Genomic DNA, 24,726 nt, shown 5'->3' with positions numbered 1-24,726 from the left:
TCTCGAGTAAATTGACAGAAAGCCATAGGAAAATGTTTACAGTTATATTGAACATTGTTTATGTTTTGTGAGAGACGTTGCTATGGAGTGAATCAGAGTTTTGTTCAGCATTTTGCACTCATTTTCTATTACTGATTAGAGCAATTAGAATGTTACATGGCTGATACAATCCAAGGATCTCATTTATCCTTCGTCGCCGGGTTATAAGCAAAGGAAGGTATGCGTATTATACCTGTGTGTGCCGATTCGATGTTTCAATTTACTCTCAGTGGTTAATGGAAAGTTAATAGGGCTTCTCATATCCAGTTGGAACATGTACGGTATTGTGTTGGGTAAATTTGATTCAGCTTCATGAATCTGAAAGAATCTGAATATCGGTTGCAAAGATCCATGAATCTCGAAAGACTTATGAATCCCTAAGGATTCTGGACACTTTGTGATGTTATGTCGTAATCTGTTAAATGAATGGATGTACTATATGGCAAAGATATGAGTTTATCACTCACTCCATATTACATTGATTTATTCATTTATTTACTTGGTCAAATTCGGATTATCGAACCACGTATTTACGTGTTTTTTTAAAAGCTTCTTATTTTTGTCTCAATCCATAAGTTAATTATTATTAGATATCATACATTTTCATGTTGTACAAAGCAAGCTGATATTTTCAACAATACAAAGTATTTATATTTTTAATCAAATTCCACTGTTTTTGACCAAACACTGTTTCATGAATTTGGTATCATGAATGCCATGAATTTGGTTGTCAAAAGTGCGGAATATCGAGGTGCGGATTACGAGGAGCGTGAACTGTGGTACCTTCAAACTCTGCACAATTTATGCAAAATCAACCCTTTGACGAACCCTACACCACACCCCACAGGACAATCGTGGGAATCATTTACAAAGTCAATCCGCCAAACCCCAATCTACACTTGGCAAGCTGATTGCTACACTTGGTCGACCAATTGCTTCTGGTTTCATCGACATGTATGCACCATTGCAAAGCTTTCATTGCCAACACTTATCAATCGACACGACACAGCTCCACACCCTGGATGGAGGCAAAAGAAAAAGAGAATCCATACACATCGGAATATGGTGCTTTCGAAATTTTTGTCGCTTGCTTTCTTTTCGTTTTCGAGGTTGTTGTTGTGTTCCTTGCCTCCGTTTTCTTACTAGCTGTTTCCGTCTATTGCTCTGCCCTGCCCCATGCTAGAGTTCGCATTTCCGTTCGCGCGCGTCCCACTCGTCGTCGGCTTGTGGTCTGCCCCGGAAAAAGGGGTTTCTTTTTCATGCCCATATTTTCCCGTTCCACCACTAACCGGTGTACTAGTATGGGTCGTCGTGTTGGCCCACAGCGTATAATCAAAGCCCTCTCCCCAGCAGGGCTCCTTTGGGGTGTTTGGGTGGAGGAATGAATGCGCGTAGGCGGTTGAATGGAGCAGAGACCGGAGCGTAGGCAAGCGATCCGGCTGCGTGGGACGCACTGGCGTAAGCTGATGGGTGCGTATGTGTCGCCTGCTTTGTCGCGACGAGCGTGTAGGTGTGCGTTGGGGTGTCCGGAGTCAAAAGCAGCAGCAACAACAGCGTGCGTGCGCACAATCGCACCATCCGAAGCATGGAAACGTGGCAAAAAAATAAATAAATAAATCAACCGGAAGGCCCCAGAACCAGAAATCGAGACCGCGGTGTGGTAATGCGATGAGTATCCCCATCATCCCCCTTCCATCATGACTTGTCCCAACCATCTTTGCATACACACACACACACACAAACACGCACATAGCACGCAGCAGCACACACATACACATACACATACACACATGCAACTGTTCCCATTTACAACGTTCGCAGTGCTTGCTCTGTTGCCTGTGCTGTTGGTTGATCGTGTCGTTCGGTAGTATGCTCGATTCATTCATGATTACGTCGACGCAACTACGCAAACCGAGTGCGCGACCTGTCTTGCCGCGCTTTTCGCCATAGCTCCCCCTACCAAACCATGGCACACCACCCCTGGTACTGCTTGCTGCCGTTTCGCCGGATAAGGTTAGGCGACATTTGTTTCTCGTGAGGCAAAAGAAGAAAGCTAAGCAAAAAAAAACAACAAAAAAAGTACACACAAACGGCACCCAAACGCCTATTCAAACGTATTTATCAGAGTAGGCCGTAGGCCCAAGTGACATCGTGCAAGATGAAATAAACGAATGTTTCAAACGGCAAACCAGCCACAGTGGGATAGAACGAGAGAGAGAAAGAGCGAGAGAGAGAGCGAGAAAGAGAATACAGCGAGAGAATGGCAGAAATCAGCACAAGGGCGGTCGAAGACGTCTTTTCTACGCGAACAAAGTGTTACTAGGCCCCCCCCTTTGCTAGCAACGAATGTGTACGGCACGCAAGGGAAAAGTGGAGGAGTAGGAGGGGGATGGAGAGAGAGAGAGAGAGAGAGAGAGAGAGAGAGAGAGAGAGAGAGAGATAGAGAGACAGGAGTGGATAGTGGCGGTGTGCTTCATTGAAATTTACATCTTCTCAATTGAAACGGATGACAGTGTGTGGTGGACGAATGGTGGCTGCTGGGAGAGGTATGGAACGCGTATGGTCAGAAACGCGAGATGAATGGGGGAGACACGAGCACACGCGCGCACACGCCTGTGTATGTGTACAAGTTTTAGTGTGTACGTGTGTATGTACATGTGTGAGCATGTGTGTGCGTTAGTGTGGGTTGTGGTCGTTTGTTTGAACGACTTACGTACACCTCTCAGGTCTGAACGCGTATGAGCTGAATGTTGCCGATCCACCTCGCGTTCTCCACGTATCCCGCCCCGTTCGCCGCCCCTTCTTCCGCTGGCCTAATACTACTGCAGCCCATTATGAATGTTTACCGGACGCTGTTTACCAGGCAGCGCGTGAAAAGTGAATGAAGTTTCGGCCCGTCCGATGTTTCTCGAAATCCGAAACAGGATGTGGTAGGATGTTGTTGTAGGAGTTCAATGAAATATTTAACACGTTGCACAGGTTGAAATCGAGTGTGCCCAATTGGTTAACATGCCGAGGGCGCGGGTCAGCAAACCTAACAGCGGGTCCTACTAGGTGATCCCGGCGATGGCTACTGTGAATGCCTAACCTCGTACGATCGTGATTTTCTTCTTGCATTCTGATGTGGAAGAATTTCAATAGAAAAGATAAAAATATGCACTTCAAACATCACTCACACCGCCACAAGTGCCCGGCTAGCTCAGTCGGTAGAGCATGAGACTCTTAATCTCAGGGTCGTGGGTTCGAGCCCCACGTTGGGCGACGGAATAATGGAGACATCTTTTTCTAATCTTCTTGAGATTTTAAACAAAAATTATAGAATTTGGTAATGCACTTAAATTAAGCGAATGTGTGTTAATAAATTCATTGTACTTGTTGTTTCATTTGGATATCTTCATTGATTTTGTCGTTTTAATTAAAGGTGGGTATATCTGATTCAGATTCATGAATCTGAATCATTGAAATGATTCAATGAATCTGAATGTCGGTTGGCTAGATTCATGAATTTCAAAAGATCCATAGAGCTTTTTTTGTTAGTCATTTTTCTATTTGGCGTAACAACCTAGGCATGCCAGCCTATACATGCTTTCGAGGCCTCTTGGCAAGTACTACCACGGCAAGTTTGCTATGTTACGCGGAAGCGGTTCATGCGAGGCTTGAACCCACGACCGACATGTTGTTAAGTAGTGCGAATCAATCACTGGGGGTATCGCCCAAATTCAATATTTTGAAAATCATACATCTCTAAAGATGCTAAAATTTCCCTGGAGATTTATGAATTTTAAAGTATTCATGAATCTTTGAAGGTTCATTAATCTTTCATGATTCATGAATACTTGAAGATTCACAAATCTTTGGAGATTAGAATTTGAGAGTAGAATCACACATCGCTGAAGATTCATGTTAATGAATCTCAACGAAAGATTCATGAAGCTGAACTGTAGTTTCAATGTTTCATTCATTTCTTCCGTGCAGTAAATCGATCGCACATACGATAACGATCATCGTGGCTCCTGTGGGCATGCAAACATCGTTCTGTTAGTCCCATATTTCATCGCACTCCTTTTGGAACATTTCAAGCCGAATTCGTCTGCACCGTTCGAATTGCTTTTTCCGGTCTTGCGCTTCTTTCGTCTTCGAATGGGGAAATGCGCCTCACTACCACTAACCATCCGCACCCGCGGCCACATTTTCCACTTCCACAGACACCAACCAAGTTTTCCATGCATCGATATTTATAAATAACTCGTGTTGTGTATCTAAAAAAACGCGTCCCAATGGCAAATGTTACGCCTTCCACCCAAACATCTCATACGGAGTGGATCAACCAAACAAGCACCATTTAATACCAGTATACAACAAGCTCACATATTTGTTCCTCTGTAATTATTCTACTACCTACTCCTTTTTACTCGTAATATTGTTACTCATTTAAATCGATTCCGATGTATGAATGTATTATACTTCGTACTGTGAAAGAAACTAATAATATCATCATAATATCTCGAGCGATGTGTTTAGCTTATAACGATAAAACCTATCATCATATCATATCTCTACCATAAAACTGATCGTCGTCATGCCTGAAGTAACTTTTAAGTCTATGGTATGGTTTACTACAAAAACGATAGCTTATATTAATTCCAAAAATTAGCATCATAGCTACAAATTACAACAGCCTTAAAAGGAAAAAAGGGGTTGCACGGAAGCGGTATTTCCGATTGGTTTTAAAATTAGATTTAGAAACATTTGGAGCTAGATCAGTTTGATTGGTGCTGGAAAAATGATCGTGCTGGTGCTGTAAATAATAGGACAAATCGATGTCGTGTTTATCGTACCCATTGCCGCACTGGCTGTGGTTCAGCCAGCTACGCCAAAATGTGTGACCATTGCACCGGCCCTTTCATCGATGGCAGGTCCGTAGGTGTTATAGTAAAAATGTCTGTTTTCCGAACGCTAAAAATATCACCGATTCATTGATGGAAACGAAAATTCGCCCAAACCGACGACGCGACGGGCTAAGGCAGGTAAGACGATGGCGGGCGACATAGAGGGCGATTAACAGACGCTGCGGCTATGGTCGCGTGTGGGCCGGTGGTGAATGTTATTGAACGGAATAAAGAAAACACCTTCACTTCCGAGTGCGGTGAGTGTAGAATGCCGGGAAAGGACGCTCCGAACCATCCGGTACAAATGGATAAACGAACGAACGAACGAACGGACGGACGGACGGGCGAACCATGCCGGCTCGTGGGCGACAGGAAATAAGAACTGCCGGATGAAGACGGCCCGGAACGTGGAGTACCGTGCGGGTCGGCAAAACGGATGCATGACAAGCCAAAGCCCACACGCACGAGCAGAGGAAACGAAACAGCCGGCAAATGCCGCCTCTGGACGAACGAGGCGCGCGATGTTTTATTATTAGTATCCAACGCGTTGTGCGAAGGCCCGAGCAACGCCGAACCGCCGCTGTCTTGGAGAATCCACCTACGTAAGTGTTCGGGTTCGCATACTTATGGACGGGTTCGTAAAACCACACAGACACACAGACACAGATGGCACGGTTACAGTCAAAACCAACATTACCATCCAGGAGGAGGCCAGCGTGGCCACCGCCCGATGCGCACGCGCACCGTTCGCCCACCAGGGTGGGGAGTATTTCCTGCCCGCACCTACTACACCCAGCGGGCGTGAAATCTAAGGGCAGCTTAAGTGGCTGCTTGACGGATGCGAACAGTCCCACACAGTCCCGGCGGGGGCATGGCGACGGCGCTGGACGAGGCGGGTATTATTCGTTCGATTCGGCCAACGAAGCCGATTCGGTGCGAGGAGTGTGGGACTGAGCGACATGTTGACGCTTGCCGATCGTCTTCAGAGGCCGGGACGACCGGATTTGGTTTGGAACAGGACAGGACAGTAGCACCCAGCCCCCTCCCGGGATGCCCCCTCTCACTGCTAGATGACAGTTTATACTTGTGTTATGAGCTCAAGTGGGAAGATCTTTGATCGGTTAGCAAAGTCGTTACAGAAAACGATATTCATTGATGACCTCATGGGCTCATGGGTCTTATAAAGTGCGATGCGCTCAAGTTTACACCCTATCCGCTACGTTATGATAAGATTTAAATAAAATGTTTATCTGCTAAGTCATCCCTATTTCGCGCATATAGCAACATCCTTTTTTGGTCAAAGAATTTGCTCATATTCGATCAAGAACCACTTTCTGGGAGTCGTAATTATGGCTCATATGGTCCAACTGACAGTAGCGATAAAGAAGGTGCGCTTGTAAGTGAAGAGAGCAATAGGACATGTGACGATCATCTCATGGACGTATCATACCATTGGGATCAAATTGCTATGAATGACTATTTCTAATCTATAACTTAAATTCTATTTATGCTCAAACTATGTCTAACGTGAAGAAAAAAAAGAAATGAATTGAAAGAAAATTAGCATAACACATGGCAGGACGCATTACGCGTTCACATTTTATTACAGTGAAGTTTACTTGTTTTTTACTTGTTGTAACGTAATGTAAAACCCCCAAAACAAGCAAACAAAACACACCATTCCTGGCGCAACAAACGTTCGCGAGAATTCCGTATTAGTCACGAGCCGGTATCAAAATATTGATTTTTGTTCTAGAAATTTTAAATATTTACGTAATATGGCAAAAATTTGGAGTGAACTTAAAATAAAAAAATAAAAATGCACGCCCATGGTTGATAGACGTGACCGTGGACGAGTTTAGTTAAAGTTAATATACCGGTACTGCTCAGATGGCGTTACGTTTTACGCATTAATTTTGTCCATCAGAAGACTCATGCATTATTGGCTACACTTTCGAGCTTAATTAAGATAAAAGTGATATATTTTAAAGTTCATATTAGTTCATACTAAGCAAACAGTGATTAATTAAATAGTGAATATATTCCAATGAATACATTATTTATTCAATAGCATACGTGTCGTTCCGTCTAAAGTGGAAGTTATTTTCTATTATTGCAAGTAGATGTTTGTTATTTATGTAATGCAAAGCAAATACATTTTGAACCTGAAAATTTAGAAAAAATGATGCATTTTTTAAAGCGATTGAATGGATTAGGAGTGGAATCTCATTTCTTTCTTTTTGATGTCATTAAACGCTTTGTTTTGTTTATTTTCTTGTTCAATTATCTACTTCGTTTCACAATTACTCTGGATGAAATTTAAAATATCCTTTTTTAAACAAGAAAAATACGTAAAAACGTGTTTTTGCATGTATTAAAATATGCACAAGTTAAAAGAGTCAAGACTGATCCGAAATGGCTATATATATATTATAATTGTCCATTCCATAATCATTATTCCAAAGATGCTTTATATTATCAATGAAAGAAACAATCCTACCAATGCGCGTTAGCCTCGATGCTCAAGCTTTCTCCTAGCGTGACAACCATCAATTTAAAACTATTATAAAGCCCTTTGAATTATTAACATTTTCATACCTAAGAATTCACTCCAATGCGCTCCGATCCTCAGTATGACGTGGTATTTTTTGGAAGATTTATATTACGCAGTCCAATGCCAACACATTCGATGATAGCACTGCCATTTCCTTCTATGATGTTAAATTTGGCCTAAAAGTAGTTGAAAACAAGATTAAACCTTTCGCCAAACCTTGGCTTCGGCATCCAATTTTGCCACCAACCTTTGTCATCAGCTCCGTCACATAGATTGCCGTTTTGGTATGCATGGTCAACGGTTCCGTCCGGATGCGGCTCGTCCCGTCAGCCAATGCCATCAAAATGATCATCATATCTTGCACGTGTCGATCTATACAGGCACCAACGGAGATGGCGCTTTGGATCTCGTGAGCGGCTTCCTCCCCGCTCTGGAAACCTTTCTTCCTGGCTTCTCCAAGTGCCGAACCGCCAAGAATGGCTCCAGTACTCGTTTCACAGCCAATACTGCAAGAATGAAAGAATGTTTAGCAACATTGTTGGCAGATGTTAGCAGTACTTTTGCTTTTGAACTTACATGATACCGGAGCAATTGCCTTCCGGTGCCATGTCCATACTTTCTTTGTAGACTTCTATATCTGCCCTACTGTTGGCAATTTGGTTGAGGATCGATTTAGCACCGCTAGACATTTCGTGTGCAATCTAAAATGTTGGTAATGCTTCAGTTTGTTACACTTTAGCTAATTAAAAACGAGAATTAGAATTACCTTCAACGGAAGCACACCGGCGACATAGCTCCATCCAAAGAACCTGGTAACAGAGCCCACATCAACCATAGTGACGGGCCTTAATGATTGTACTGGTCTTACTTCTATCACACATTGTCCACCGCCTTTCGGAAAATAGCCCCGCCGAATCAAGTCGAAATCGAAGCTGGCACCGAATCGTTCCATATTGGGCCGAAATATTTCCGTCAAGAAATCCACCTGCGGAGCAAGATCCGTGTTTGTACCTCCACGCAAATCTAGCGTGACTGGACCGGAGCTGAAGATGGCAACGGGTAGTGTAGCTTGAAGGAGCAAGGTAATGCTTCTGAAATGTTCCAAAATCAAACCAAAAAAGTTTGCATTTAGATCTTCCTCTACCCTACGAGAAGCTTACCCTGCAGTTTGAATGTGACCGACGAATCGCCCGTGCTCAATATGTCCAGGGTAAAACTCAATCTCGGTCGATCCGAGACACGCTTTGTATAGCCTGCCTTGACAAATATCTCGCATCAGCTCTACCCCAGCTAGATGTTGCGCTGCCAGTCCCGGTTTCTTGCGCCCTTGGCGAATGTTACGGATGCGTACCGGCGTCTTGGTAAGCACGCTAAAGCACAATGCCATCCGTAGGATCTGTCCTCCCTGTAGAGTAATGGAGTGCACAGGCAAATTTAGCGAACATCTAAAACAGAAACAAGGAAACTTACTCCTTCCAAGACACTGCCATCTATTTCAAATAGATGGGTATCCGCCATTCTGTCCAATGGTTTCAGCTAAATTCTAGGTGCTAAAATTGCTTCGCTGCACAGAGCACTTGATAACCTGTCACAACAATAACAAAGATATTTGTTGCAGCTGCACACATTGAAGAACGGACCATCGTCAAGACATTTCTTGGAACAGATTATTTTGCAAATAAAAAATTACGTAGCTTATATATCCGACTTCGTAAAGTTTAAAAATGTACACACATTTTCATGAAATAAAATGAAAACATATTAAAAGCCCTCTACCGCATAGTTAAGCTGCGGTCGCAGTCTTCGATTGGACTGCAGTCGTGGATAGCAGGAATGTGCCATCAATTGACAGTTGAGATCGAAGAATAGAAACACTTTATTTACTCCGAAAATCGAAAAAACCTATTTGCACATTTACTCTGATAATAGCATATCTCACTGTAATTACAGATAATAATCCCAAACAAATCTAAAAAATTTATTCAAATCTGTACAACGAAACAACTGTTGTCGTTTTATTTTGCTACTTGGGTATTCACACCCCACCTACTGTGTTGTCCAATCTGATGCATTGCAGATCTGTCACGCTAGGCTGCTGTCAAAATCGGTCGGCAACAAATTCGCCATTTTCGTCAGCCTGTGCTTCACTCGTCGAGGTTGCATTTTCGTTCGTGCGCGCCAGTAGTCAAATTCTGTTGGGCTTGCCGGCGGGAAATCTCTCAAGTGCGTAATATTAGATTCTGATTATTGAATTGTGTTTAATTTTGGTACACGTAACAAAACGTACCCTCAGCTGCGTGAATTAATTATGCTGCTTGCTTTCTAAATTTAGTTGCTTGTCCCCTCCCTATATCGTGTATCCTTCTGTGCATAGTGCGTCAGTGTTAATTTTTTCTTTATCAAATGTGTGTCCTTGAAAGAACATTCTTGCGGATATATGGCACGCACCTTGAGGCCGCCTCCCATCTTGTTCTAAGTTCTGTTGCGCGTCGTGTTCGATTTGTTAGACACGTTTGAATCCTTTCGCTTGGAACTGTTTGGCCCCGAGCATCGTGTACGAAGTGTTAATGCAAATTCAACAATGCACAACTGATCTGAAAATATGTCCTTTTGTTAAACAACCCAGACAGGGCCGTGACCCCTTACGTTACGGTGCCGTTTTTCGAATGCAAGACACGCTGCGTTAAAGTAAAATTCTTTTCTGCCCTTATTTTTATTTCCTTTCCAATGCTATCGTATTGCCGGCCTGCCACCCGTGTAACGATGACAACGATGCTTCGCCGGTGGTCCAATCCATACGCCTGGTGATTACGATAAATTGTCATTACATCATCTTGCGGGGAATCACCGGCCAAACATTAGGCTGAAAGAAGAAGCAACAGCACATAAAACATCGCCATGGCTAACAAAGTGGAAGAAATTCGAGGATCGATCGAGTCGTCGCTGAAGGACGAATCGAAACCGTGGACACAATTCTTCAAGCTTGCAGAGGAGAAAACGAACGTGCCGCGGCTATACATATTTCTGGGTGAGTAGAAACCATAATTAAGTCGATTCGCAAGAAAATGCTCGGTGTCCGTGGCCCGGCTAAACATGCCGGGGGAACCCCGTTTCAAACTAACACTTGAACAACGGGACGAGATGGATGGCGTCGCCCTTCCCGAATGACGTACTTGAGAGGTGGTGGAACAGCATTCTCTGAAGATATTTTTAGGACACGAGCCAGCACACCGCTCGTGAACAAGCTAACCGGAAAACAAAAGTGCTTAGCTTGGCATTTTTCCGGGGATATAATGAAGAAGCGTGGCAAAGCGATCTGTTTTCCACCATGCAAATGATTGCAGCATTAGTGTGCTCTTTAGTGTAATAGAAATAGAAATAGAAAAAATCAATCCAGAAGTTCATATAGACCTGGTACAGGCAGTAGCTACTTCTATATCTCTACCTCTTTGCTGTGTCGTGCTTGAAGCTGCATTGTGTTAAGCAGTACCTGTTTGACATGATAATCATTACTGTAGTCACACATGGGCTGGGACAATACCAAACACTGCTGTACGTACGGCGAGGGTGCATGCATCCGGATTGTGTTACACAACCGATGAAAATTGCCCAGTAACGCTCACATGCATCCAAACGCTGCTACCATCATCACGACCCTCCCCATGCCCACATACGATGGACAATCAGCGGTATATATTCTATAAAAAAACGCCCCTCTCGTGCAAATCATATTAATGATTTTTGTCGCGTCGATCACAAAATGCGCACAAGTATGGTAGAAGGTGTTGTTGATGCTGTGGGACGAAAAATATTGATATTTTCCACAAGTAGATGTTGTTTCTACCTTAAATGCGTTAACGTTGTTTTTCAAACGAACGATTCCATTTGTAGTGTTGATTGAATTTGTAGTATCGAGCAATTCGAAATTGAAGGGTCATTTCCGTTTTTAGACAAAACAGGACAAAGGTATAGTTTAATACCCTTTAATAATGTTGCTTTTATTTTAAACCATAGAATGGGAATGTTGGGACGTGTTAAAAGTTTACCCTCTCTTGTCCAGTCTTCTTATCTCGATCTTTACATCCTGATATCAGCCCTATTTACAGTAGAGAATCTTTCCACCATGTGCTTTGTTGCACTCCGGATTCAAATGTATTTGTCACTGCAACTTTTTGCATTATCTTATCTTCTGAACAGTGATAAGATTATTCTTCTAGAATTTCGAGCGCCGAGTTAAATCTTCGTTCTTATCTCATCGTTGTTCTTATCAAAGTAGCAGAAAGCGTACCGACAAAAATGTATTTGGACTTGCAAAAGAAGTAACTTTGCTCAATCAGCAGATGCTGTCATCGGTTTCACGGGTAGAAATAGCTTTTTTTGTCTCTTTTAGTAGTCATTTGAATGAATCACTTTACTGAAATTTGTGATCATCAACAATCCTGCAAGTACTATAATTGGTATAATGATTGAAGCATAACTGATTGAGTTTGGCATTCCTGTGTCTTTAATTATTATGTGTTGTTGTTTTGTCTAATACTAATATTCTACACCCTTGTAAATGTAGTACAAACATACAACACTTGTATTAACGCTTTATTGTTTAGCTGAAATTGTATTCGGTATCACGGTATCGGTATTGTATCACCTCGGCTCAATAACGAACATTTTAATGCGCAACTAAAGAGTATGCATGATAATTTAGATGCAAACAAAAGCTGTTCGAGTGTACCTGCATGCAACGATCTCAACGGGGTGTTCGATTTTTACATTCAGTCGTCGAAATTGGCAGGCAACAATTTGATACATTTTTAAATACGTCTGTAGGCGACTTGCTGTCTACCGTCGCGTCAGGTACCGTCGTAACGGAGGAGGAAGGCACCTTTAAATCGATCGGTTCCCCTATAAAGCTTAGAATGGCGTAGTTTAGTTGTAAGAAACTGCGCTCGGAGTCGATATTTTTTGCGTAATAGTTTGATTAAGTACATTAATTTGCTACCAATTTTACTATACTGCACACTTGCAGTGTTTTTTTGCATTGATGAGTGATCACAAAACGTCTAAAGAAAAAAGACAATTTGAAAGTTATTAGTAATTTTACAATAACTACTGTGTTTTATCAAAATATAAATATAACAATATTCAATTACGAAACATCATTCAATGACCCAAAGAAATAAATGTTATAAATATGTTATAAATAAATAAAATTACTGTTAACAGTGGGTTACCTTCACCGATTTACCTACTGTTTTCATTATGGAGGGGCTTTGTCCGTGTAGCAAATTAAGACTTGAAGGCTTGACCCTGCAGCGATGTGTGATTCGCATCCATGCTGAATCGCGTGTAATCATTTTAGGAATTGATTTTTCCGTTTCAGTATGTACGGAATTGTTACAAGGTGGGTGCGAGTCTCGTGTTAGGCCTCAATGGAACTAACCACAGTTGTCGCTCCTTCTTCATCCAGTGCGCCCGCTCCATGTTTGCCTGTAGATTCCACATGGCGTTTTAATGGAGCACGGCTGTTGTGACGTGTAGCGAGCCGCCAGCAGCACACTGCATAAAACAACATTTGATAACGAGATAGTAAGCGTTCCCTTCGTGCCACGAGACGGAACTCGCGGGCGCCAGCCGAAGTTGATATGCGTGGCGGCGACCATGGTGACAACGACGATGACGAAGACGAAGAATACCTGCCTTGCCAAATCATCAATCGATCGTTGCGTTGCCGGTGGTATAGTCGCCACGAAGCCGGGAAAGCTGAACCAACTCTTTTCAGTGGTTTGCAAGCTTCTTATTTTTCGCCGTACACGTCAAAGTGTCTCACGCTTACTTTGGGGCCGCGCTGTAGCAACGAATCGACCATTGCTTTGCTCTTGACAACAGCGGATCCGCGAGTTTAGGTAAAACAGATGCATTTGATTTGCGTACAGCAGTTTAGAGTAGAACTTTGAACTCGTATCACCGCTACGGCGGCACACACACACTGTGTGGTAGTATTAATGCATCCATCACCATTAGCCAGCCTAACAATGCTTCGCGCAACTTACAAACAATGCACCGAAGCTTGATAATAGCTCACGTGAAACAAAGTTCCCTAAGCTATAATTCTGAGAGTATTAGTGTGGAAGATAATCTTCTCATCGAAAAACGGCACCTAATAGAACTCTCACAAAACGCGTGTTCATTATGCAAGTAAGAAACGTGTTTCGTTTTTAAGGGAGTAGTCTATCTTGAGAACATGTGCTGTAAATGTGATTTGGTTTATTTCTTCAACACTTCACGTTTTATCCTTCTTTTTGTTCAATAACGAACGGAAAAATCACATCAATTTTATATGATACTGGGTGATATGTTTGACATTTTTGCGTTTTAAATTTACAACTATTTACCGATAGCGAGCGGTATGATAACCTGAGCAAAAGTTGGTTTTTGTTATCAAGGGTTAATACGGTAAATTTTTGTGTATTAGTTTTAACTTGTTGATAAGCTTGCGGTTCATATCTACCAAATAAATATGTTAACACATGAATCATGAATGATTACACTCTGATACATGGAATTCAAATATTGTGCTCCGCGCTTGTACCCTCAAAGCGGGGGCCAATCCAAACTCCCTTAGCTTTGTCTGCGTGTGTAAATGTGTAAAGGGCAACAAACGCGGCAAAGGAAACGTTCTCAGCCAGTCTCCTCAGTGGACTGATATTGTGGACCGGTTTAAGCTTTGTCCATAGCATCCGTCACAATTACCATCGAACAAGCTCTAGCATTTTGTGCTTAGTCAAGCAGCAAAGGTCTTTCTGCACGAAGCAAGCAGGGCAAATCGACACTCAAAAACAATCGCGAGGCTGCTTCGCCGTGTGTGTAAACGGTTTCTTGTAGGTCCGTGCAGGTCTGACTGAGCTTCAGGTTCAGTTCTGTATGAAGTACGCAAAAAATCGCCCGTGTACAGCAAACGTGTAGTTCATGAAAACCCAATCCACTGCAGGCACGAATTGATTTGTGATTTGCTATAGAAAATGTTAAAGTGATAGTGATATTAAAGATGCGATCGTATTGAAAAAGCATTTAAGCATTATTTTATTAGCTGTGTAGAGTTGTATTGCACACAACTGATGCTGTTTAAGGATTAAAAGCATCACTTTTACTTTTACTAGTGGAATTTAAGCGAAAGCTGCATGTGAACCGAAGGATGAAATTCGGTCCAGTTTCTTTGGAATACCTTTTCCTTTTCACACACACACACACACACACACACGTTACGTGTACACGAATAACCTGCACTTCATGATGAAGTTTAAACGTGAAGGAAAAACTTACGTGGTAGCCTATTATTGCCACGTAATACATTTGGCCCCAAAAACGTTGATTAAAAAATGCTACACGTGTAAAGCTACCGAACAGAAGAGGGCAAAGATTAATTATTTCACATTAAGCGTGTGTTGAGCTTTGCTTGTGCAATTAAAAGTGAAATGTGTCCATGCAGCAGTAGAGAAGCAGCGCATATTCATCTCATCCAATGTGTTTTCTATCGCGCTTGGCTTATCGCGTGAAATATTAAATTGAGAGAGCGATCACGCTGGCAATAGTTCGCCGATAGAGCACACAATCAGCTGTGAGATTAGTGGGCTGAACCCCAACATACTATATGCATTCAGTTGCATTGCTGCAATTCACCTTTGATGTTTGATGTGTGAGGAGGTTGAACGAATGCTCGTGGTGCTGGTGATAGGGAAAGGGAAGCCTGCCTGGATTGCTTTCAAGTTCAAGTTTACGGGGACCATGCGCAAGTGTTAGAAAGTAAGGAACGATTGTGTGTTTGATAGCGACTGTAAGCATGCAATCTTGAACATAGACTCTGTAGTAGCTGTGAAGTGAAACCGTTGCAAAATTTGCACACCGTTGTCTTGCAAGGGAAAATGGTTCACAAAATTCTCGAGCAAGAGATGCATATTTTGCTGCGATCGTTCAACGGTGATTTATGATGGAGGCTATATTTAGAAATCATGGGTTTTAAGCAGTACATATCGCTTAAATATAAGGCCACAGTGCAGTTGTCGTGGCCAATAAAACGTATTGAAACAAGTGAAAATCGGACGGCTGCATTCTTCCATCGCTAGCCATCGTCGTGTTAATGCAATTAAAATGCGCGTATATCTTACCTTTTCACTTTGTAAATGCGCATTAAAACAAGCTAAGATTTAGTGCAACTTATTTATGCAACTTACATGTTTACATTTTGTATAACGGCTCTCAACGGCAAATCTTTCCTGTAGCTTTTCATAGTTTTGTAGTGAAAATAGTCTTGTCTGTTGGTGTAAAACAGAGGAAAACTCACTCACCGACCTACAAAGCCACTGTGTTGGAACAATGTAAAATCACTCAGGTGTAAACAATAAACTCGTAATGCCTGGATCGAATGAAAAGCGAAATTTGATCTCAAGTCGAAGCTGTAATGCTTCCTTTCCCTATTCGTCCATGCGTTTGGGTATGAAAATGTCCCACGATTATTGTATAATTTTTATAGTGAAAGTTTTTGTTTAGCTAGTAATGTGGCTTCATGATTAAATTTTCATGATAATTACCTTTAGCTTGTGTTATTTTTTTCTTCTTCAATCTATTAATTAGGTTACTTAATTTTATCATTTCGATGATCGCTATTCGATTATGTGTATCCCGCTATCTGAATGCTACCTTTGAAAACCGACCTTATAGTATAACCATTCCGTTTATAGACGGTTTCAATGCCGGTATTTTTTTTCGTTTTATTTTCCTACGTATAATAATGTACTCTTTAGGCGGATTTTTGTCCTATGGCCATAGGTCACTGTATTATTAGAATGGCGGCTATGTCGTGTCTGGGTGCCTTACTAACCATTTTTCTCTCGCAATGGTTACGTACTGGTTTCATTTTTCTAATGGCTTAACAACACCTGCCGTAGGAATCTCATCACGTATCAAAGATCGTGGACGGTCGCTACCCGTTATAAAGTAAGGAAAGAGGAACTGGTCAACTGGCTTTAATGATCAGAAAATGCTTGTCTTTTGACACATAGACCGACTCGACGCATATCATTCTGTTTTACACTACTAGCACACACTGCTGACGATCGTATACTATGCGACAAATGACAAGAGTTATTCCTTTCTTTGACCGGTCTTTTTGGCCGGCGTCGTTTGTTGCCAAGCGTAATTTTGAAATGCAGCAAAACACGAAGCAACTGTACAAAAAGCAACAACAAATATTTAAAGTTAAGGCGGCACACATTCGACATGAAGCATTGTCGAAAAGAACAGTCTGATGTACTTAGCCTAGCTAATATATATATTGTGTGCGAGTTGAATCGTATCGTGCGCATGTCGTGGGAAAGTCGTCGAAAATCACGGCTTTGGGCCAGTAACAAAAGCAGCATTTAAAAGTAGCTTCTAGGGTTGATCGAGCGAAAAAGTATTTAGTGATCGGGAGTGATCTAGACAATCGTAGCGGCAGAGTGCGAACACGTCTAAGAAGCAATGTGATGTTTTATTTAATTCGAAATTTATGTAATTTATAAACCAGGCAGGATAAGTGCAGTGTTATTGTTCAGCACAATTCGAGCAATTACAGCGTATAGTTTGTAAACGTTGATCTCATTAACGCGAAGAGTTTTAATTAAAAGAAGTGAAAATGCCACGCCAAGATGGAGCAGAGGCAGGAGCGCCGAAGGATAATTCAGGCTACATTGCGCTAGGTAATGAACATCTTATTCATACTTTTTTTTCACCTATATTAACTGCCATCGAACAATTGAAGCCACATGATCGAGATCAAACGTGGGTTGTCGCGACGGTCGTATATTATTTCTACACTCATCTCTCAACGCTGACCGTCCATTGCGAGTCTGAGTTTGCAGACAGCATTCAATCAGCTACTAGCGTGCCTTTATTATGTGCCGCTAGGTCCCTAGGATATACTATTAATAGACATCTGGTTAGCTTCACACGAGACCGGTCAGATGGAGTGAAGAAGATCGAGCCGGTCACGCTGAGTCCCGTTTATCCTAGCAAGTTGTTGGTAGTATTGCTGTTCAATCTGATTCAGCTGTACACACTACTACGGTTATTGCAAAGAAATTAGATGCATTGCGGTAATGCACTGCATGTACTGCATGTTTAGCAATAATGTGAGTATTGGCTATAAAATATTTGGCAAAATTGCCGCGAACGCACACAGATTTACACGACCATTACAAATGTCATCGTAAGACAAGAATAGCGTGCTAATACGGTTGACGTAACAAGTATGAAGCCATACAACACTTACTCAAGCTTAGTTGGACGCGCTTGATTGAAACTATAGACTATTTGATTTCATTTCCTGAGCAAAGAAACTGATCTTATGTTATGCGAAATATGATCTTTCCCTACGTGTAAGGCTTATTTTGCTTTAAGAGCAGTTGAATGTTGACTGAATAACGTGCAGTAATTGTGTAATAGAGCATAGATAAGCGATGGGACATGTGCTGGACATTTAAAATTGGGAGTTAATGCAACACTATATATGAGATTCATCCATTAATAACTAAATTACAAAAAGTTTTTATATTTTGTCTAAGCCGCTTTATTGTTCGGCCTATTTTAAATAACAATTTATCAAATTAGCAGACGATTTAATATAAAAAAATGTGTGTTTCATTTATTTTCTTTTAAGGTGGCGTGGCCGTCGTTATTCTGTACCTTGCCTTCGGCTATGGAGCTCAGATCCTCTGCAACGTGATTGGAGTGGCGTATCCCGCTTACATCTCGATGAAAGCCATCGAAACCCGCACGAAAGAGGATGACACTAAATGGTTAACGTACTGGGTAACGTTTGGCGTGCTGTCGGTGTTTGAGCACTTCTCCTTCTTCCTGGTTCAGATCATCCCGTTCTACTGGTTGCTGAAGGTATAGTTGGAAAATAAAACCCATCTATATTAGGTTATAAAAATTTCAACTCACATTCTCAATTTCTCTATCTATAGTGCTTATTCCACATATGGTGTATGGTACCGATGGAAAACAATGGTTCCACGATCATGTACCACAAGGTTATTCAGCCATACTTCAAGAAATACGAAAAAGGTGTGTGAAATACGAAAAAGGTTAAGTGCTTTTGCAATGTGCAATAAGAGCATTTGAATAATGTGCATATTTTTCCTATTATTATATTTTAGTTGCGGACAGCTTCATTAGCGACACCACGGATAAGCTGAAGCAGACGGCTGGAGAAATGATCTCGAAAGTCAAATCAACCTAACTCGCACATCCTGCTGCACTTCTCCCAACACTCACAACACACATACACATAGCTATAAAGGACCCTCCCGACCTCTAAACCCTTTCGATGACGGACGATCGAAGTTTGCGACATTAGAAAAACAACTGTTAGCAAATGGACGTAGCAGAGGGAATGAGCAAGACGAAAAATTATATAAGTCATTCGCCATCGTGAATAAGTATACCCGTTGTAGTTTCATTTGTGTCTCCTCGAGAACGAAAATTGTGCTGCTGTTTACTGATGGCCGCTATGTCACCGTACCTCCGAAAACGCTTGAGTGCGAGCATGCTTGTGCATTATTTTTAAAATTGTAATTGCCTTTTTATGTTCAACTATTGTCTCACTCCAAACGTCGAAGTCGTTGACCCTTTGCAGGCTTATTGTGACGACTTTGTTTGAATGGTGAAGTCGTTGTGAGTAAAAAGAATAGCGAAATATAGTAACTCTAAGATAGTAGCGGCACAAATAACACAAATTGAGAAAACAAAAAACAAATAACAAAATTCTATCATCGACCAACAATGAGTGTATGCATTTTTGAAGAGAAGTTTTATTGAAGAAGCTATCTAACTATGCACTGCTTAAATGAAACGCATCTGCGGTGGATCTGATAAGTGTATCTGAGACGTACATTGAATGGCGATCTCTCACTGTCGTGCAGCTAACCTGGCTAAAGGCCGGGCTACATTGATCGTACTCGCAAGCGTAATTTTGATTTTCACTAGCGCATCTGGCGGCGGCTGGTGGAAGCTTTTTTTATTCATCGAGGGAATGGTCATGCCGGATCTCAAAATTAAGTAGTTTTTCCATCGTTTTCCATTGCAAAAATGGATGCAATGCGTGCAAGACATGTGTATCTACGTTTTACAAAACTTTTCTCCTCCGATTTAAGTAAAAAACATGGAAAATTAACGTATTTTCTGGAGCGGTTCCAAATTGTTTGGCAAAATGCTTCGGTCAGCCGCCGCCAGATGCGCTAGTGAAAATCAAAATTACGCGTGCGAGTACGATCAATGTAGCCCGGCCTTAAGGACTGGGCTACAATGTTGCATATATGGCACCAAGACTCACAAGAATCAAGAAGACGTACTTGGGCTTGGGTCTGTTGAGGAAGCAAGAGGTCGTCTGCTGTGCATGCCGGGATAACGGATTGGTAGACGATACTCCAGCATTAGGCTAAGACCAGTGGCGGATCTAACGGTAGGCGGACTAGGCGGTAGCCTGGGGCCCCGCCGATTTAGGGGCCCCGTAGATCGCCATTCTATAGTATGCCGTATGGACATAGTACTAGCGACAAGGGCCCCGGAAGGATGGCCGTTGGGGCCCCAAGGCTGGCGAATAATTTGACCCCCCCCCCCCCCCCGGCGGCAAAAATTTTAGAGTCTGTGACTGATGATCGAAGGGGCCCCCGACTATTCAATCTCGCAACAGCAAGTTTAGTGCCGCTACCCCCCCCCCCCCCCCCCCCCCCCCCGATACAACAACATTTCCCATTTACAGGTGGCCTCAACTCGTCTTTCCGCCTAGGGCTCCCGATACCCTTAATCCGCCACTGGCCAAGACCGCAAAGCGGTTGTAGCGCCGTATAAAGTAATTAACTGTTCTTGAATTCGTTTTTTTGACCGTCGTCCATCTCAGAAATATCGTACGTGTTACGAATCTGAATTTAATTCTTGTTATCTCATAATATGATCAAACATAATTCACTAATCCGAAAATTTAAAGTGCAGTGTAGTATACCAAAATCGATCGATCGATCGAAGTAAATATATGATCTTTGTTAGGACTTTTGAGGTGGTATTCGTTAACCCATATAGAGATTTACCCACAGAGATTCGGGCTTTTTTTCTCCGTTGGGTCGATTTAAACTTCGCGTCGGGACAAAACAATGATAATGACATATTTTGTGAAAAGCAAAACGGCTTGCAGAACGGGCCAAAATTATTTTCTTTTAGTAACTTTTTGCCATTTCATTATGGGTTTGTGCATTTTCTAAAAATCGTGGGACTGTTTTAATTGGACTGTGAGTAATTGTTCAGTAGCCGGATGTGCTATTGTTTAATACTTATGTATCATTTGTTTTCTTTGCAAATTTACGTCGAATTAAACGTTAGTCTTTTTTTCGACTAATTGGAAGGGAATATCCATTCCACGCTTTATTGTACAGTAAAATCTATGAAAAGACCAATTGCTGTTTCTTTAACTGTTGCTTGTTGTACTATCGACATTATCCGAATTTTTTACCGCATTGATCTGTGCAAGCTTCTCAGCCATTTGTCTATTTCGCCAGGCGGTCATGTAGGTCCGCGGATGGACTGGAAGCAAGCCGGCAATACCTATGCAAAAGAGAACGTATTATTATGTCCAAAATGGCTACGGAGTGTATATGAGGTTGGTTACCTAATAACTCCGCCACCGGCTTCGATATATGGGCTCCGCTACCAATCCAATGACGGATGCGTTCATAGTTAAACGATACCAGCTGTTCATTGTGCTCGTTTGGAATTGGATCATACGTTCCCACTTGTTCAATGACTGGTTGGTATTGATCTTTGCGGCGCTGTAAGTAAAAATTGTTATCAATTGCCGTTTCGTGTACACAGCCGAACGATACCAAAACATACCTCCATTACTACAATGTGGAAAAAGGGTCGATTTGTACATCCTTGTCGCACAAAGCGAATTGTTTTCGCTGACCGTGCCCAAAATCTTCCCGTACCACTCGCAGCAGCAAGCGACATTTTAAATTGCTGTAAAATTTCCGCTTTTCCAAAATATGCCTGTGCTGTTTTGCAATCAATCGCGTGCCGCTAATGAAAACAACTCAGCGGGTTGTCATGCGCTGAACGATGTCAACCGTGCGTACGGAATCAACGACTACAGTGAATCGCGTGGATGACATTTTATGCAAATTTACATTTAACCTGATCAAAGCAAACGGTGTTTTTCCGTAAGAAATCGATGCTTCATAGGAAAGTGCTAGTCGGACAAGGGTAATTCTATAGATCTGGTTTGCTCTGCAATTTCGAGTGAAGTGCTATCTCAGAAAATCAAGATGGATTCGCGAGCCATTGAAGAACGTGTTTCGAAGAAACTGAATGGGGACGGCAAAAGGAGCACTAGAGGCATAAAAACGCAAGAAAAAGACATTATAGAAATAAAGAATGCCGACCTCCGACAAAGAGTAGCCACGAAGCAATCATTGGTGGACTGTTGGCGAAACAAAAACTAAAATTATGTTGGATATGTTTAACGATGAACTACAAAAGCGGATTAGTTAACCATTTTGCAATTTCGTAGAATGGAATAGCGGTACAGCGAGCAGGGCCAAATTAAATAAAGAGTGAATAAAAACCTGAATCATCTTACACACTACCCCGAACGTCTCGTTAGCGTTCTTGTTTTTTAAGTGTTGGTAGTCATATTCATAAATCCGATGTACAATACATATAAAAATACGATTAACTAAAAAAGCTGTGCCATATCGGTATTTCGGTTTACACAAATGGGGTGTTGACGAAGGTAATGAAAATGGAAAGCATATGAAAACATCTCATCAAAATTTTTTGGTTTTTACGGCTTTATTATCCTATTTACACTAAATACCTTTAATTCACTGTGCATTCTTCTTTGCAGCAATCTAACCTCGTGCTCATGTTAATGCGCTGAACAGAAAAAGAACAGTGCCAAACGCTTTCTCATCGTTGAAATCAACCAAGATAGCTTTGATTTTCGGTAGCACATCAAATAGTATTTTAGTTTTACCTTTCTTGTTCTTGGAGGTGGTTACAAAATGGACATTTTATTAGATAAATTTCTCAATGAAACTCGCTATTCGTATCGAACGGTATATTACCCCACGGATTTAATGCTGTATTTTGAAAAGCATCATATATTTGAAATAATTTTTGTAAGTATTTTTTAAGTCAATTATCTTGAAATAAAACAAAGGAAAAACAGATACATTTTTAAAGCTCCCCATATTACAGGATTTGATGATAATGTTACAAAAAGATCGCCCGCTCAATACTGAACAATACATTGCAGAACATATTGTAGAAATTTCGAAAAAGTACAATCAAATTAATACGTTTCTTAGCCTTGACGATAACGAAAGTAACGCGTGATTTGAATAACATGCTTCCATACACATCTTTATTTAACAAACACATGTTTTTTTCGCAGAAACCGAACGTTTGCTTCAAACATTCCAACGCAGCAATCAATACTATCCCGTTATCGAATTACAAGATTCGTTAACAACCACGTTTCTTGAAGCGCTTAATGATAAACTACGATATTTAAAGCTTCAAGATAAACATATAATAATGTTGGGTGATCGAAAAACACTAACCTTGGCAAAAAAGCACTTCCACTTCCACCAAACGCTGTACGTCAAAAATGAAAAATCGCTTCAAAAGACATATTCATTTGTGACAGAGCGCATTAAATTACTCCAAATTGATCCACATCATTCTGCTATCACATACGGCCAACGTATTGTGTTGCTTGGGCGTCCTGGTTGTGGTAAACATCGGGTTGGAAAATGGTTGGCAGAAAAGTTGAACATTTGTTTAGGTAGGGTTTGATTGTACTGCAAAATTCGCCATTTTTAATCTATCGTTGTTATAGTTTCTGCTGCTGATTTGGTAGCACAACATGAGCGTAATTATGACTGCTTCGGAAAGGCTCTCGATTGCGGATCACTGGAAAACGTACACACGTCCGAATTAATAACGTCCATTGTGCAACATCGACTCTTGCAACCAGACTGCATTCAAAGTGGATGGATTTTACTTGATTTCCCAAACACTGCTGACGACGTCACTAACATGTTCCAGACGATGGCAGTTCCAAAAATGTATGTACAAAAAGGTTTTAGCTTAAACGGAAAGAGTAAAAATGATTTCATATTTATTTTGATCATGGATTATGATTGGCAGAGTGTTGGTGATTGACGCCGATGAATCAGTATGTCGGCGTAGAAAATTGTCCCGCAGAAAATGTGGCCAGGTGAAGGCTGATTGTTGGCAAAGAATGATGTTCGAAACAGAGGTAAGCAACTTTCCATTTCGCGGACGCGCATGCGTCTCGAATTTTATACTAAATTCAGATTTCTTTGCATATTTTTAGTTACATTTTTTCAATATTTCTCATCCCCGAACACTTGTTGCGCTGCAGAAGCAACAGAGTTGCGCCGTGATTCATATCGACGGAAACCGATCGTATTCAAACATTCAGAAGCTCATTATGGATAAGTTAATGATAAAGAAATCTTTGTGAGGAGGCTTTTTTCGTTTGTAAGCGCTTGTACCTTGTTTTCTGTTGCTAATGAAGCGATATTAAATATAAAATATTTTATGTTGCGTTAAGTACGGCCAAAGATTTCAGTCGGCAAATGCAACGCCAACGCATCCTGCGTTCTCGTGCAATGTACAAGCACCATCATATTGATACCGGTAGAGGCTTCCAACATGGCTTCACAGACACCGACATGGTACAACCTCTTGGTTTTGAGTTTCATTTTTCGTAGAACTGTCACTTTGACGGCCACAAGTTTTCCAACCATTCAGCATTTTCAGGTTTGATCCCTACCTAAGCAAAAGAGCAAGTGCGCGTGAACGGTGAGAAAAATTGGTTTTAGAACGGAAGTATAGCCTGTAGGATTGGTTAACGAAACTAGATGTGAAAAATGTTCGAACACTTATCTTTCCCGGCTTTCGCAACGCCATTCAGAGCGCCGTCGTCTAGATTTAGATCGTCTGACTGCTTCCATTCGGAGGTCTTCTTTGCTTCTTGTTTCTGCTTTTTGCGAGAGAATAATTTTCGCTCTAGCCGATTTAGCTAGCTCTTTCGTTCTCAATTGCACTGTCTCTATCGCTCTGCTTGCGTCGTGATGTGCGCGCGCTAGCCGTTATTAGTGTGCGTAGAACCATATCTGTTCGACCCAC

The 24,726-nt window shown here is 41.6% G+C and overlaps 4 protein-coding genes and 1 non-coding gene across 9 annotated transcripts; 3 read left to right on the top strand and 2 right to left on the bottom strand.

The window, feature by feature from the left end:
* Positions 1 to 3,227: 3,227 nt before the first annotated feature.
* On the top strand, positions 3,228 to 3,300 carry Trnak-cuu (transfer RNA lysine (anticodon CUU)). The gene has a single exon. It is a non-coding gene; the product is annotated as a tRNA-Lys (tRNA).
* Positions 3,301 to 6,487: 3,187 nt separating this feature from the next.
* On the bottom strand, positions 6,488 to 9,247 carry LOC120950522 (RNA 3'-terminal phosphate cyclase). 3 transcript variants are annotated; one of them, XM_040368632.2, is made up of 7 exons: positions 8,953 to 9,247; positions 8,643 to 8,887; positions 8,249 to 8,573; positions 8,059 to 8,183; positions 7,730 to 7,988; positions 7,527 to 7,658; positions 6,488 to 7,093 (listed from the first exon to the last, which is right to left on the bottom strand). In XM_040368632.2, exons 1-6 carry the CDS (start codon positions 8,998 to 9,000, stop codon positions 7,557 to 7,559), a joined length of 1,104 nt encoding a protein of 367 aa, XP_040224566.2. In that variant the 5' UTR covers positions 9,001 to 9,247; the 3' UTR covers positions 6,488 to 7,093; positions 7,527 to 7,556. The 3 variants fall into 3 exon arrangements, with proteins under 3 accessions (XP_040224566.2, XP_040224565.2, XP_040224564.2); XM_040368631.2 differs by lacking the exon at positions 6,488 to 7,093 and adding an exon at positions 7,359 to 7,462; XM_040368630.2 differs by lacking the exon at positions 6,488 to 7,093 and having other exon boundaries at positions 7,359 to 7,658; positions 8,953 to 9,246.
* Positions 9,248 to 9,583: 336 nt separating this feature from the next.
* On the top strand, positions 9,584 to 18,958 carry LOC120950064 (receptor expression-enhancing protein 5). 3 transcript variants are annotated; one of them, XM_040367802.2, is made up of 5 exons: positions 9,584 to 9,705; positions 10,345 to 10,510; positions 18,170 to 18,402; positions 18,480 to 18,579; positions 18,672 to 18,958. In XM_040367802.2, exons 2-5 carry the CDS (start codon positions 10,381 to 10,383, stop codon positions 18,752 to 18,754), a joined length of 546 nt encoding a protein of 181 aa, XP_040223736.1. In that variant the 5' UTR covers positions 9,584 to 9,705; positions 10,345 to 10,380; the 3' UTR covers positions 18,755 to 18,958. The 3 variants fall into 3 exon arrangements, with proteins under 3 accessions (XP_040223736.1, XP_049463915.1, XP_040223737.1); XM_049607958.1 differs by having other exon boundaries at positions 18,480 to 18,599; XM_040367803.2 differs by lacking the exons at positions 9,584 to 9,705; positions 10,345 to 10,510 and adding an exon at positions 16,922 to 17,210.
* A 1,919-nt stretch (positions 18,959 to 20,877) lies between these two features.
* Positions 20,878 to 21,606, bottom strand: LOC120953839 (probable 28S ribosomal protein S16, mitochondrial). The gene is made up of 3 exons (XM_040374137.2): positions 21,400 to 21,606; positions 21,176 to 21,335; positions 20,878 to 21,111 (listed from the first exon to the last, which is right to left on the bottom strand). Exons 1-3 carry the CDS (start codon positions 21,514 to 21,516, stop codon positions 20,975 to 20,977), a joined length of 414 nt encoding a protein of 137 aa, XP_040230071.2. The 5' UTR covers positions 21,517 to 21,606; the 3' UTR covers positions 20,878 to 20,974.
* Positions 21,607 to 21,710: 104 nt separating this feature from the next.
* LOC120953838 (uncharacterized) lies at positions 21,711 to 23,908 on the top strand. The gene is made up of 5 exons (XM_049611057.1): positions 21,711 to 22,685; positions 22,765 to 22,891; positions 22,961 to 23,353; positions 23,408 to 23,636; positions 23,719 to 23,908. Exons 1-5 carry the CDS (start codon positions 22,569 to 22,571, stop codon positions 23,906 to 23,908), a joined length of 1,056 nt encoding a protein of 351 aa, XP_049467014.1. The 5' UTR covers positions 21,711 to 22,568.
* Positions 23,909 to 24,726: the final 818 nt, after the last annotated feature.

Source organism: Anopheles coluzzii, chromosome 2 (assembly GCF_943734685.1).
Source record: "Anopheles coluzzii chromosome 2, AcolN3, whole genome shotgun sequence".
NCBI lineage: Eukaryota > Metazoa > Arthropoda > Insecta > Diptera > Culicidae > Anopheles > Anopheles coluzzii.
This window is presented reverse-complemented; position numbering and strand designations above follow the sequence as displayed.